The following is a 13,617-nucleotide window of genomic DNA, read 5'->3' as shown; positions in this document are numbered from 1 at the left end:
GAAATAAAAATATTATTTTTCTTTATATGTGGTAGTTTTGCAAATGGCTACTGTGTAGTTAGGACATCAGTATTAAATTGTTTGGGTGTAACTATGTAATCAGTGAAACTGTTAGGTATTTGTTTTGGCCAGGGGTACTGTGGGAAAAAAAAAAGTACTGACCCACAGAGTAGGGTATAGTAAAAGAGGAAGTAGAAGGCTGTCAGCTCTCTTTTTTAGCAGCCTTGATTTAGAAGTTGCACACAGCGCTTCTCAGCTTACTGTCCAGAGCTTAGTCATATGGCCCCCTAGTTTCAAAGGAGGCCAGGAAATATATGCTCTGGCTAAGTAGCCCTTTATAACTATTAAAACTCTGAGGATTAAGGACATTTATTGTTAGAAGTAGAGTGATTTGGGATTTTTCAAAAAGTAGGGCCACAGCATGGCAAAGGGAATGAGTAGATGAAATAGAATGAAGATGATCACTGGAGGAAGAAAGGTCAAGAAAGATACAGAAAGTTTAGGTTATTGAACTTATCCAGGAAGAGGACAGGATTTGGGGAGTAGGGAAAATAGTGAACTAAGTGTTCAGATCAGCAGAGTGTGAGGAGAAATGGCCCGAAAATCACAAGGTAAGCTAGGGTAAGAATGGGTGTTAATTGCCAGGAGGCTGGAGGTTAACAGAAGATAAATTATGGGTATTTTTCTCTTCGCATATGTATTTTCTAAAACTAAAATACTTTTGGAAAAAGAATGCATTTGATTTAAAAAATTTTAAGGACAGTTGTTGCCACACTATAAATTTCACAATAATATATTTAAGATTGATTGTATGTTCACTTTTAAAAAAGAAAACTGATTTGTTGTTAGAATAACTTTTCTTACGTGTCAGAGGGAACCTAGATCATGTGCTCTAAAAGTATCACGTCTACATCATAAATTTAGTGGTAGATTGTATTTTCTTTTTATCCTTTAATTAAAATATGATTTCTAATCTTGTAGTAAAAATAATTCCTTACCAGTTCGCTCTAAGTAGATGCTGTACAAATTATCTGAAATGAAGCAAGTGAGTAATCATTTATAATAGCTACCATTTTTTTAGTGTCATTTTATATACCAGGCAGTGTCTAGTGTGTAACTGCTTTAAATATGTCACTTAGTTAAATCCTTACAACAACTCTACAAAATTAGTTTGAATACCTACATTTTGCAGGTGAGGATATTGAAACTAAGAGGCTAGTTGATTCTAACTAGACTCATAATTAGTAGAAGTTAACATTTAAAACTATGGTTTACATAGTTTCTATAGCCCATGCTCTTAGCACCTGAGTTATGATACCTATTTTGTTTAATATAGTGCTTCTCCTACCAATCCTTATCAATTACAGTTTAGTTCAACCCAGTGATTTTCAAACTTTTTAATACTTTGATTGGCAATCTTACCAAAAAACTACATCAGTATAACAAACAAAAGCCAAGCCATCCTGGTTAAAACGGCATAGGTGGGGACGCCTGAGTGGCTCAGTTGGCTGAGCATCTAGCTCTTGGTTTGGCTCAGGTCATGATCTCATGGGTCATGGGACTGAGCTCCATGGCAAATCTGCGTAAAGATTCTCCCCCTCTGCTCCCCACCCCTGCTTGTGTGCCCCAGTGTGTTCTCTCTCTCTCTCTCAAATAATCTTTAAAAAAAAAAAGGGTAAGTGTCCCAGAGCTTCACCAACAGAGTGTGGTTTAAAGGAATATGGTTTGAAATCGTTTTGCATTTTTGTTTTTGTCTTCCTGTTCCTCCTGAGTTTATCTCTAATTCTGAGTCCTAAGCCAAAAAGCAGTTTTGTTGTCCTTTCCAAGATTTTAAACACATTTCAAAAATATTTGATGCATGCCTTTTCTTTTCATATGTTAATGAGCAACTCTTAATTATAAAATAAATAATTGTAAAATTATAAAAGATCTTCTTTTATAAGCCTCCAGTTACTGTCCACTGTGCTTCTATCTGATTTGTTTGGGTAATTATTGAAATAAGTTATTTCATTTTTATTTTAGATCTGGCAGAGGACGGAAATTAAGTGGAGACCAAATAACTCTGCCAACTACAGTTGATTATTCATCAGTTCCTAAACAGGTAATTTTTTTTTTTTAAGTTTGAATAAGAAACCATGGTTTCTTATTCCAGAACCATGGTTTTCAAACTGGACTGCAGACCATTAATTAATATGTCATGAAGTTTATTTGGTAGTCAGGTCAGGCTTTTGTTGTTGTTATATTTTTTTAATTCTAAAATTTCTATTTGGTTCTTCATTGTATTTTCTATTTACTTTGCTGAAATTTTCTATTTTATTTTTCCATAGTTTGATTCAAGAGTGTTTGCTTTTGCTTGTCAAAGTATTTTTATAACTATTTTAAAGTCTTAGATAATTATAACATTTATATTATTCCGTGTGAGTTGAAATTTACTGATTGTTTATGGAATAAACATGGACATTTTGAAGATTATATTTAAGACTATCTTATATAAATTCTGTCAAGAATATTTTTTGGTTTTTGTTTTTTATTTACATCAGGCAATCAACCCAATTAGGCTTAGGATACAAGTTTCAACGTTCTTTCTGTGGACTATAGTTCTAAATGTCAGTTCAGGTTTTAAAGCATTTGCTTTTGTTTCATTTTTTTGTTTTTAATGTCTACCTTCTAGTAAAAGTGTTTTTTTAAACTTTTGATCTAGTTTTGGTATGTTTTATAAAATTTATATTTTTCTGTTGGTCAAAAAGTTTGAAAACCAGTATTTTAGAAAGCCTATTTTTCTAATGAATGATGAATGAGATATTGATTAGGTTACCCCTTTGTGGTTGACACTGTTGATGGATTCAATGTAGACCGATGTGGAAGAGTGGACTTCCTGGGATGAAGACGCCCCCACAAGTGTAAAGATTGAAGGAGGCAATGGGAATGTAGCAACGCAACAAAATGCTTTGGAACAACTGGAACCTGACTATTTTAAGGACATGACACCAACTATAAGGAAAACTCAGAAAGTATGTAAAAGATTTGTGGTTTGGGAGGTTAAATAATTAAACTGCTTTTCGGGTTCCTATATTTAGACCAGACAGTACAATTAGTATTTCTCAGGAACCCTATTTCTGATCATCAGTTTGTTGTGTTTTCTAACATATTAAACAAGCTTACATATTCAAGTGACCTAGACATAGATCTGGTAAGTTGCACCCCCAAGTCTTTTAAAGTTATATATGCATTTACTGAAATCCGACCTTAGACCAGATTCTAGACTGCAGTTTCTGCTATAGAGACTAAGCTGATTAAGATAAAGTTCTGACCCTAAAAGAGTTCACAGTTTAGTGATGCCTACAAACTGATAGGTGTAGTTTCCATTATTTATAATCATTATAAAATGATGCAGGACTCTCAGAACAGAATAATTGTTGTGGGCTTATGATAGTCATCCACACTTTACCTAATCCCTTTTGAGTTGGGTATGGAAGATCAATAAAGGTGGAGGGAATTATTGGAAAAAGAACAGTGACTGAATATTTTCCTTTCTTTTTATCAAAAATAGTACATCTACTTTTTTAAAAAAAATTTAAATCAAAGAATAGAAGAGCTTATAATGAGAAGCAAAGGACTTCTGTCCCATCATTCCCCATAGCCACTTCTAATTCTCAGAAGTAAGCACTGATAACTTTTCCTGTTTGGGCTTATAATTTTTTTTTAAATCATATCTATATGTAATATGCTTATGTTGCTATGCCTTGATTTACTAATCACAGACATTGTCCATTGATTAGTGGTAGATGGGGGTTCATTTCATACTACCCCCACTGCCCTTCCCCCTCTTCCTAATATTACGATGCTGTTATTCCAGTCTACCTCACTAGTCACTCTGCTATTTAAAAACAAACAAAACAAACTAACAAAAAAGCATACTTAGAGTTTCATTTCTTGTTCAGTCATGCATGGAAAATATTTCTTAAAAATGCAGTTTATAAAATGAGGACATTATTTATTCCACCGTTCCTTAATAGGGTTTCTCACCCACTTCTGCCTCCCCACCAGTTTTAGCTATAAATTTGTTTTTATAATTTCAAGGCTGATAACATTTACATTCTGTACTCAGGATTTTGTTAATTTGTTCAAATGTCTTGGTGCTAAAGAGCATAAAATTGTGTATTTACCAAGGAGTTTGTATTACTAGATGAATACCTTATATTTTGGAAATAATTGCTGTCTTAAGAGGAACCTAGAATATTACAATAGTACCTTAATAAATTAGACTGAAAATGTTTTTAAGCTACAAAGCTACCACTACTGCCTTGAAAGAGCTAATGGATTCATAGATAACCATATGAAGCGAGATGGCCATACTTTATAGGATGTGACATGTGTTCTTATTTAATATGAAGCGAGATGGCCATACTTTATAGGATGTGACATGTGTTCTTATTTAATATGGTGACTAAAAGTGCGAACTTATATTTTGTGGGTCTAGAGTGAGAAGAGGAAAATTTGTTTGTTTTTTTTTTAGAAAAAGTAAGATGGAATTTTTCTTAGTATGTAAGTGGTTTGTGTGACAATTGCCTAGGAATTTTGATAGTCTTTACAGACTTAAAAAAAATCTTAACATTATAAAGTTTAAAAGAAGAAAGCTAGGGCATATTTGAAATAATTGCAGAATACTTTGGTCGCTTAATTATCTTGTCTGTTTTATATAATGCATAAAATGTTCCTATAATTCTATTTCAATTATCTTTCAGATCATTATAAAGAAGAGGGAACCATTAAATTTTGGCATCCCAGATGGTAGCACAGGTTTCTCTAGTAGATTAGCAGCTACACAGGATATGCCTTTTATTCATCAATCTGTAAGTATATTAATTATATATAGGCAAGGGTTTGTTTTTGTTTTCTTGAAAGAAGAAAATCAAAATGAACATAATATTTGTACTTCTGTGCTTCATAACAGGCTCGGCAGATGAGAAACGTTAATCTTGAGTTTTGCCAGTCTTACCTTTTAAGAGATTGTAAATTACGTCAGATACTAATATCAGAATTCCACTGTACACATAAAAGATAAATACAGTATGTTACTTAACAAATGTGACCTTTAGGTGCACCTGGGTGGCTCATTTCGTTGAGTGTCTGACTCTTGATTTTGGCCCAGGTCATGATCTCAGAGTTGTGAGATTGAGCCCGCCTCGGGCTCTGTGCTGGGCATGGAACCTGCTGAAGATTCTCCCTCTCCTTTTCCCTCTGCCCTTCCCCTTTTTGCCTGTGTGCACACCTGCACGCTTTCTCTCTTTCCCTCTCGAAAAGAAAATAAATTTTTTTAAAAAGTGACCTTTAAAGAGATTACCACTGAAATTTAAACTTAAAAGCAGGCTATTTTTAAGTGAGTCATGAATTGTTTCCCTAGAAGGTATACTTAATTTAAAGTATAATTTGACTTGTAGTAGGTTTGATTTAAATGCATCAATTTGAAGGACAAAAGTAGTGTAATCAACATTGGAAGTATCTCAGAATCAGCTTTGAATTTCCTTAAAAACACCTATGTCCAGGGTCACTTGGGTGGCTCAGTCTGTTGAGCATCTGCCTTAGGCTCAGGTCATCATCTCTGGGTCCTGAGATGGAGCCCTGCATCTTGCTCCCTGCTTGGCGGGGAGTCTGCTTCTCCCCACTGTTTGTGCTCTCTCTCTCTCTCTTAGTCTCGCTCTCAAATAAATAAATAAAATATTTAAAAAGAAAACTTTCAGTCTGGCACTCCAGGTAGTCATAATTATCATCAAAGAACTCTCCATAACTTAAAAAAAAACCAACAATGTTCAGACTTCTCTGCAGATCTAAGCTTAAGTATGTTTTGATTGCAAGATTATTGATTAATAATTGTTGACTAATTTTTTATGTGATTATTATTTAACAGCCCCACAGCCAGTGGCTTAAAACAATAAACATTCTTTATCTTATATAGTTTCTGTGGATTGGGAATCCAGGCGTGACTCAGCTTGGTAGTTCTGGCGCAGGGTTTCTAATGACTTTCCGGACAGATCATTAGCTGGGGCTGTAGTCCTGTGCAGGCTTGCCTGAAATTAGAGGGTTCATTTCATAGGGGCTCACTTTACAGCCTGGCAAATCAATGGTGGTTGGTTCCGTGAAACCTCAGTTCCTTGCCATGGATGTCTCCATAGGACTGCTTGGGTTTCCATACAACATAACCACTGAGGGTCCCAGAACAAACGATCCCTGAAAAAGAGAAGGCCGGCAGAGGTGAAGCCACAATGCTTGTTTATGATTAGTCTTACAAGTGATGCACTGTCACTAAATCCAGCCCACATGCAAGGGGAGAGGAATTAAGCTCTACCTCTTCAAGGAAGGAGTGCCAAAGAATTTGCGACAGTTTTAAACCACCACATCTGTCTGTCTATCTTGTTTGTTTAAACTGTACGGGTGCTTCAGAGGCCCCTTCTCTCCAGGGGACCCACATTTATGTATGTTTTTAATTCGTTGGTCAAAAATGATTCCTACTAATGCGAGACAGGGTGCTCGGTGCTAGTACTATGTGGAAAGTGAGAAAAACAGGCAGAGTCCTTGCTTCAAAAAAATACATTCTAGTGGGGAAAGTGCAATATTAAATAAATGATCATACATAAATAATGCAAATTTTTGTAACTCCTCTGCATTTATTTATTTTTATTGAAGATTTGATTTATGTATTTGAGAGGACAGAAAGGGCATGAGTGGAGAGAGGGTGGGGCTCGACCCCAGGACCTTGAGATCATGACCTGAGCCAAAGGCAGACACTTAACCAACTGAGCCACCCAGGTGCCCCTCCTGTGCATTTACATTATGCTATGAGAACACAATAGTACCATAGATGTTCCTGTAAAGTAGCACAGCATGTTTAACTTTTTATTTCATATTTCTAAATTTTCTACTTTATTCATATGTGTTTGATCCTTATTGATAAAGCGGTTCAGACTTACTCAGTGAATTAGTAAATGTTTCCCACTTACTTATAAGTTTTTATAACACCAGTATAGCTTATTATGAAGTTGTAAATATATACCTCCTTACAGAGTTGGAAGGGTAAATAGGATAGATGGAGAATGTCTTCAGTGCTATTTCCACATATTTTCCTCTCAGCAGATGAAATAAGGGGCATTGCTTAGGAGAGAGTGGTAATCTACTGCACTCTGTTCTCTAAAAATATCTTACCACACATTCTACCAATTAGTTTCTTCGTTTAAATTCCATATTCTATTTTTTTTTCTGGAGTTTAATCATTCATGTTGTTGTAATAGCTTTTTATACTAAGGATACTAACTTTTTTCTGTCATCTTTTATAATTTTTTGATTTGTTGTTGGCTTTATAATTTGGTTTGGGTGTTTTTGATGGGCTGATGTGTTTAGGTTTTTTTTTTTTTCTTTTATAAGTAAGCTCCATGCCCAGCGTGGAGTCAGTGTGGGGCTTGAACTCACAACCCTGAGATCAAGACCTGAGCTGTGATTAAGAGTTGGACACTTGGGGCGCACTTTTTTATGTCTAAATGTTTTGTATACAGAAAGTCAAACACCTCAGTGGAAAAATGGATACATTGACAAATAAGAAATAGACTTAGCCTAATAACATGAAGAAAATGATCTTATTACTTCTCAAAGAAATCCAAAGTAAAATAACAAGACACCATTATCAAATCTTAATCAATTAGCAAAGAGGAAAGAAGGCTATTACCAGTATTGACAAAGGTACAGGGAAGGAAGACTTGTACCTGTTCCTGTCAGTAGGATAAGTTGGTATAGGCTTTCAAGAGGGTTATTTGAATTTTAGTTCAGTGGCTTGAAAAAAAATTTTTTATTTGATTTTGGTATTCTACTTTCAGAGACTTATATTAAACAGATTATCAGAAATACACTAGAAAGTTTTAACAGAGAATGGTATTATGTTTATGGTTAGGAGGCGAAAACCACACATTTTATTTCGGTTTTAAGTATAAGTGCTCAAAAGTATACTAAATCAATTCATAGATTGGTGCCAGTTATTTTATGCTCATAGTCACTTCCGCACCTAACTAAACATTCCAGAATGAGCATTTTTATTGGTTTGTGGAAGAAAAAGTGAACTTTCAGAGGTCTAGCCTGGGGGATATTGGAAAGTATAATGGAAGAATTAGTGAAAGGCCAGCCTACTGGGGTCAGGTAAGTAGGACAGGCCAAAAAAAAAAAAAAAAAAGCACAATATGGAATTACTCTGGTAAAGAGTAAATTTGTCCAATTTGTTGTTTTTGCCTTGGGCCCACCTAGTAAGAACCACTGAAAAATCTATAAATTACTTATGCTTAAATGAAAATGGCTGTGCTGATTTGGAAACTTCGGGTCCTCTGGTTCATCTTCGCACAAAGTAGTCAGGCATCTCTAATTCCATCTCCAGTCAGTCTCTTCTTTTGCCCCCACCCCTGCCCTGTCCTCTCACTGAAAAGAGAAATGGAAAGAAGAAATTTTCTATTCTTGTCCATTCCAACTTAAAGTAGGCAGAAAAAAACAATCATTATAAAACATAAAATAGGAAGAAAGCTGGACCTGCCCAGGACCGGTTGAGTACTGAAAGTCATGTGTCCCAGGAAACAGCTCAGTTCCAGGCGGACCCAAGGCCTGGTCATCCGGGCCTTATATAGGACGTGAAGAAGACACAGAGGAGTGACAAGGTCTGACTCATGTTATAAAAGACACTCCTCTGGACTGCTAAGTGGAGAAAGAAGAGCTCTTTACTATCATAATTCTGTTTTGTACTTTGTTGTAGCCTGAATTAGGTGACTTGGATACCTGGCAGGAAAATACCAATGCATGGGAAGAAGAGGAAGATGCGGCCTGGCAAGCAGAAGAAGTTCTGAGGTATTTTAGTCATACTTACATTGCAATGAGTAGAAGAACTCAATGTGTCCGTGTTGCATTTGAGCTCAAGAAAGCTAAGTATGCCAAAAGTTGTATTTTTCTTCATTCTTTCTCACTCAAGCTTAGGTAGTAGAGGATTTTTTTAAAAATTTCAGACTGCATATACTATTTTGTATGATTAAAGTGTCACAGAAACCAAGAATTTGAAGTATTAGAGGAACAAAAGAGTAATAATGAGATCTTCTATATTTATACATCATGTCATACTATTTGCTTTATATTATGTCCCCTGTAAAGCATAGTTAGTTATCTCTTAAAACATGAGCCACCACTATATATTCCTCTAGATCAGAACTTATACCTCTATTTTTGTTTCCCTGTGGCCTAGAATAGTGCCCAGCACTGCACATTCAAATGGAAATAACTTACATAGCACTCTACAATTGTATATATAGTTCAACTGATGCACTCAAAAGCCCTACGAGGTAAATAATTATGTCAGGTCCTATCCATTGTACAGAGAAGAAAATATTATTCCTGAGGTCTTCAAGTTTGTTTTTTTGGTGTTACGTTCTTCTTTGTTTTTGTGAGCAATAAACTTAATTCTTGCTACTGTTGCATTAGGTCAAAGAGGAAACAGAGTATTTACCCTAAAAAAGTTTGTGACCATCATCACTGGTGATATTTAAATTATCTAAATCATTTTTTATTTTTAAAGATGATATAGTAAAACACGGTAATGTAAGTCTTTTTTTAAAGATTGTTTCTATAGTAGGGATAGAAAATAAATAACAAAACAACTGATTTCATTTTTGTATTTTGCCTTGTCTTCATCAATTAACTACAATTACCTTGAAGAGCCAGCAGAGGGTGTAGTTGAGTTATTGCTGACTTTTTTTTTTTTTTTTTGGTCTTGTCCTTCCTATTTTCAGCTTTTTTGAATAAGGATGTGTCACATTTTAACAGTCAGTACAGTTATGAGAGCTTTAAATATTTAGTTTTTATTTAATCATTCACTGTAAAAGGAGTACTTTGAAAATTGTAAACAGCAACATTTATGTTGCATGGATCATCAAAAAAAGATCCATTTCTTTTACTCTTTTTTGGATAAATCATAGATATAGAAGTCCAAGTGTTTTAGAACATTTTTGGGGGTTCTAGTGATTTTTTTGTGTCATTAACCATAGGATAAGGGAGGGGTCTGTTCATTCTGAATCCGTTAATCTTAACAACAGCACTACAGAGTTGATGAGTTCACAAGGATCTTAATACTCACTGTACCAAAATGTTTTTTCCACACTACCTTCTTGCATTCTGAACGAAACCAGACAAAAACTAAAAACAAAACCCTAAACCTAGTGCTCTGTGTTACATGACAGCTTGGGAAAGGGAGCTTATCAGTGGTTAATACACATGCTTCCTGCTGCCACTTGCATAAGTTAGAGTCAAAGAGACACGGAAGGCTCGTGTGCTGTTACTGCCCCCAGAAGAACACTGCAAAGTTTCCATATGTAGTCACGCTCCATATCCTCTCACTCAGTCTGTTTCCCATTGCCATTTTAATACTGCCCAGTACTGGAAACGGTAAAGTTAAGGAAGGAGATTCTGGTGCTTCAGTAATTCCAGGTGTGTATCTGGAGAGGGAAAACAGATTCTGTAGTCATCTCTAAATTGCCTCATTTTCCAGGATCATTAACTGTTGGTGTTTATACTTTACCTAGTGACCCGGTGAAAGAAAGCTTGGAGATCTTGTTTGACTGTAAGCTAGCCTGCTCTTGATAATTCTTTCCCTAGCTCCCTTTTGCCACCAGCATTTTGACTTTTGGGGGCAGATTATCAGTTTTTCTAGGAAGTGATCAGAGCTAGTGAAAAGTAGATTTCTTTTAACCTATTCTTGGTGAAGGTCAAAACACTGCCTAAAATAAGTCGACTTTCTCGAAATTTGGTCATAGGCACCTCTGCTCATTCGCACTTATGATGAGAATGGTATATACATTTTGCTCGCCAGAGCTTGCTTTGAGCTGTCCCATACATAGCTAATCCACACTGGATTTTTCTGTTTTATAACTTGATGTTGCCCATCCCATGTGCAACTGTGACCTGAGGAAGCTTCCTTCCTCAACCTTGCATGCTTCTTCACTGACTTTCTCATATCTTAAGCCTCAGATCCAGGACCAGCTTCTGTTCTTTGTCCTATCTCGTCACCCCCTGCTACTCCCACTCCCCACACAAGTCCATCAGTAACAGAAGAGAGGCTAGTGGTTCTAGCTCGTGGAGTCAGGGAGGGGCTGGGGAGGAGGGAAGGATCTCATAATGTATAATCAGCAAGTACCCACCGTTCTGCCCCTTCCTCAGGAGGGCTGGCCAAATGCTAATCCTTAAATAGATTCCTAGCTTCCAGTTGGAAGGCTTGTGCTGCTTTTCTGTTTTCTTTGGGCATTGTGTTCTGCACATCTGTGTTCTTGACTTCCTTTAGCAGAGTTTTTCTAACTATTATAATAACAGGAGATTTAGTCCTCAACATCAGAATGGTTTCTCAACATCTTTTCAGAATACTATCAGAAGGGTGTAGTCGAATGGAGGTAGTGTTTTAGTGAAAATAATCCGATGTAGAGGGATTAGAGGATGTGGGTTCTTCTCCTTGTACTTAATCTTGTGACTTTGGATAAGTCACTTAGCCTTTGAGTCTCATTTTACTTTTTGTAACATAGAGACAGTACTCTTTTATTGTGTAAGTCCTGTTCTAAGGATTAAAAGAAATACCGTTTTTGAAAATCTTTGAAATTTTCAAAACAGTGAGGAGGAAGATTTGATGTTGGTAAAAAGGCACTGCTATTTCTTTCTGGAATTTATTCTCCATTTTACCTGTATGGTACTTTCTAAAAGTAAAAATAGGAATATATTTCTTTCAGGCAGCAGAAGATAGCAGACAGAGAAAAGAGAGCAGCAGAACAACAAAGGAAGAAAATGGAGAAGGAGGCACAGCGGCTAATGAAAAAGGAACAGAACAAAATTGGCGTGAAGCTTTCATAACAGATGTCCTTCACATGTCATAGTGCCAGTAGGAGAGTTATGAGCTCCACAATTCAAGCAACATTTATATGGATTTAAGACTATTTTCAGAATACAAACACATTGCTTGATTTTAATGCATTCATCAGACCATCTAGGAGACCAGGATTCTCTCAAAGTACCTTGAGCTCTTGTGATAGAGACTCAAAAAAACAAAGACCTGTGAGGCAATATTTTTTTTCAACATGCTCCAAGTGTATGACAATTGTTTGCTGTAGAGAAATTATTACAAATGGAATATACCAGTACCTCTTCTAGCTAGTGTTTCTAGCTTATTAAATGGGTGTAAATAATTTTATGGTGGGAAAGAACTCTGCTCTCTATGCTTTCCTTCATTGTGCATAATGATAAAATAAATAATTTTAAATATTCCTTTGTTTCCATGATTATCTGACCTAATTCAGACAAACTGGCAGGGCTTTAACCTCTTTATTTTTGTTTTCAGAAGCTGGTATTGGCATACATTTCTTCTAGTCTGAACTGGTATTGTTTACATTTAATTTGACATTAAGGAATTTGATGACTTTGCTTTTTAAGAAAATGACATTAAATGCAATAATTTTATTTATCATCAAGATTTTATACATCATTGTTTTCTTTTAGATGGTGTAATGGTATATATATTTGTAATTTATACTGCATGTATAAACATTGAAAATCAGCAAAAATGACAAATTTGTTCTGCATTATTATAATTTGTGACTTTTAGAAAACTAGCATTAGTAATTTTTTCCTTTAGTTGTAGATTTTAAGATGTTACAGTGTTTTAAGTACCTTAGTCCCTTCCCCCACAAAAGCCATTAATTTACAAACACAGAAAGCCTTCGGTTCTAATATTTTAAAGCTTTCAGATGATTACTCTGCCAGTTTTATATATCTGACATAATGCAGTTTACTGGGTTGTTGGCTAAGATAATACTGATTCATTACATTTTAAATTGAGATAGGAATAATATTTTTATTTTGGGGTGTTGACTGGCTCTAAAATATTTTGAAGGAAATAGATGCATACTGTGTTCACAGGAGAAAAATAGATTTGATAGTTTAAATCCCATTAACTTTTTCTCCATGATTAAAATACATTCAGACTGATTTTCTATGGCTTTAGAATTTTTAAAGATTTTTACTTTCATAAAAGTTGTTGCCCAAAGTTAACATTCTGTGGGGGTTTTTTAAGTGTGGTAGATACTCTGCAGGCTAACTACTGCTGATATGTTTGAATTAAAATATTTCATAGTAAAATCATAACCTGTACAGTGAGATCACCCTAAGTCCTTAGCCTAAGCTCCTAGACTAAATGTGATTGTAGAATCCAGTTGACATTTAACTTTGGTAAAAATCTGCTTTTTATAGTCCCAAGCCACATTTTCAGTTATCATGTTTATTAGAGTTTCTGCCAATAAACTTCCAATTAAATAGAATTAGACTCAAATTTTTAGTAACAAATATATTCTCCTCCCTTATTTGTATTTATTTATTTTTAGTTATGAATGCTACATGATTTCTCTAAATTGGGGATTCATAAAGGGTAACTTCTCCTTTAGTACAATAAATTTTCTTGCTTTTCCCCAGTAGTTGAGAAGTATTGAAGTCTACTATGGTCATGACTTTCATGATGTGAGATTTTGTTTTTTGTTGGCTTTTTTATTTTTGATTAGAAGTGAAGACTGG

General features: G+C 35.2%; 1 protein-coding gene across 1 annotated transcript in view; it reads left to right on the top strand.

Moving 5' to 3' along the window:
• EBAG9 (estrogen receptor binding site associated antigen 9) overlaps positions 1–13,617 on the top strand; it is a 20,711-nt gene extending 7,094 nt beyond the window's left edge. Inside the window, exons 3-7 of the mRNA XM_046015332.1 lie at positions 2,023–2,101; positions 2,853–3,011; positions 4,746–4,853; positions 8,783–8,874; positions 11,787–13,617. Of these exons, the coding sequence (XP_045871288.1) occupies positions 2,023–2,101; positions 2,853–3,011; positions 4,746–4,853; positions 8,783–8,874; positions 11,787–11,907 (559 nt within the window). The 3' untranslated portion in view covers positions 11,908–13,617. The remainder of the gene's footprint in view (positions 1–2,022; positions 2,102–2,852; positions 3,012–4,745; positions 4,854–8,782; positions 8,875–11,786) is intronic.

This window comes from Meles meles, chromosome 1 (assembly GCF_922984935.1).
Source record: "Meles meles chromosome 1, mMelMel3.1 paternal haplotype, whole genome shotgun sequence".
NCBI lineage: Eukaryota > Metazoa > Chordata > Mammalia > Carnivora > Mustelidae > Meles > Meles meles.
This window is presented reverse-complemented; position numbering and strand designations above follow the sequence as displayed.